Genomic DNA, 413 nt, shown 5'->3' with positions numbered 1-413 from the left:
TTGTTTAAATAAAAGGAAGAAGATTAAGTACAACTCCATAGAGTTCCTTCATTCACACAGATACAGAAAGAGCAACATTTAAAATTGTATTAAAAAAATGTATTTTTAATAAAGTAATGAAACTAAAACTAAGTCTTACATTGTTTAGAATTGAAAAATAAAAATATATAAGGAACTTGAAAGGGATGAAAAAGTTGATGTATTTAAATGATAAGTGAAATAATTTGCTGTAATAATCTGTGTGATAAAGTTACTCACGTGTGAAAGTGTGAGCGCGACACACTCCCTGATCGTCTTCCATTCCATTGGAGAAAGTCTGCGTTAAAGTCAGACTGCACCACTAGATCGCGTGCGTGTGTGTGTGTGTGTGTGTGTGTGTGTGTGTGTGTGTGTGTGTGTGTGTGTGTGTGTGT

General features: G+C 34.1%; 1 protein-coding gene across 1 annotated transcript in view; it reads right to left on the bottom strand.

Moving 5' to 3' along the window:
* thpo (thrombopoietin) overlaps window positions 1-413 on the bottom strand; it is a 5,874-nt gene extending 5,461 nt beyond the window's left edge. Inside the window, exon 1 of the mRNA XM_047806053.1 lies at window positions 259-413. Coding sequence (XP_047662009.1) covers window positions 259-301 — 43 coding nt within the window. The 5' untranslated portion in view covers window positions 302-413. The remainder of the gene's footprint in view (window positions 1-258) is intronic.

The sequence above is a fragment of the Tachysurus fulvidraco genome, chromosome 22 (assembly GCF_022655615.1).
Source record: "Tachysurus fulvidraco isolate hzauxx_2018 chromosome 22, HZAU_PFXX_2.0, whole genome shotgun sequence".
Lineage (NCBI taxonomy): Eukaryota > Metazoa > Chordata > Actinopteri > Siluriformes > Bagridae > Tachysurus > Tachysurus fulvidraco.
The sequence above is the reverse complement of the archived record's forward strand: the minus strand, read 5'-3'. Positions and strand labels throughout refer to the sequence as shown.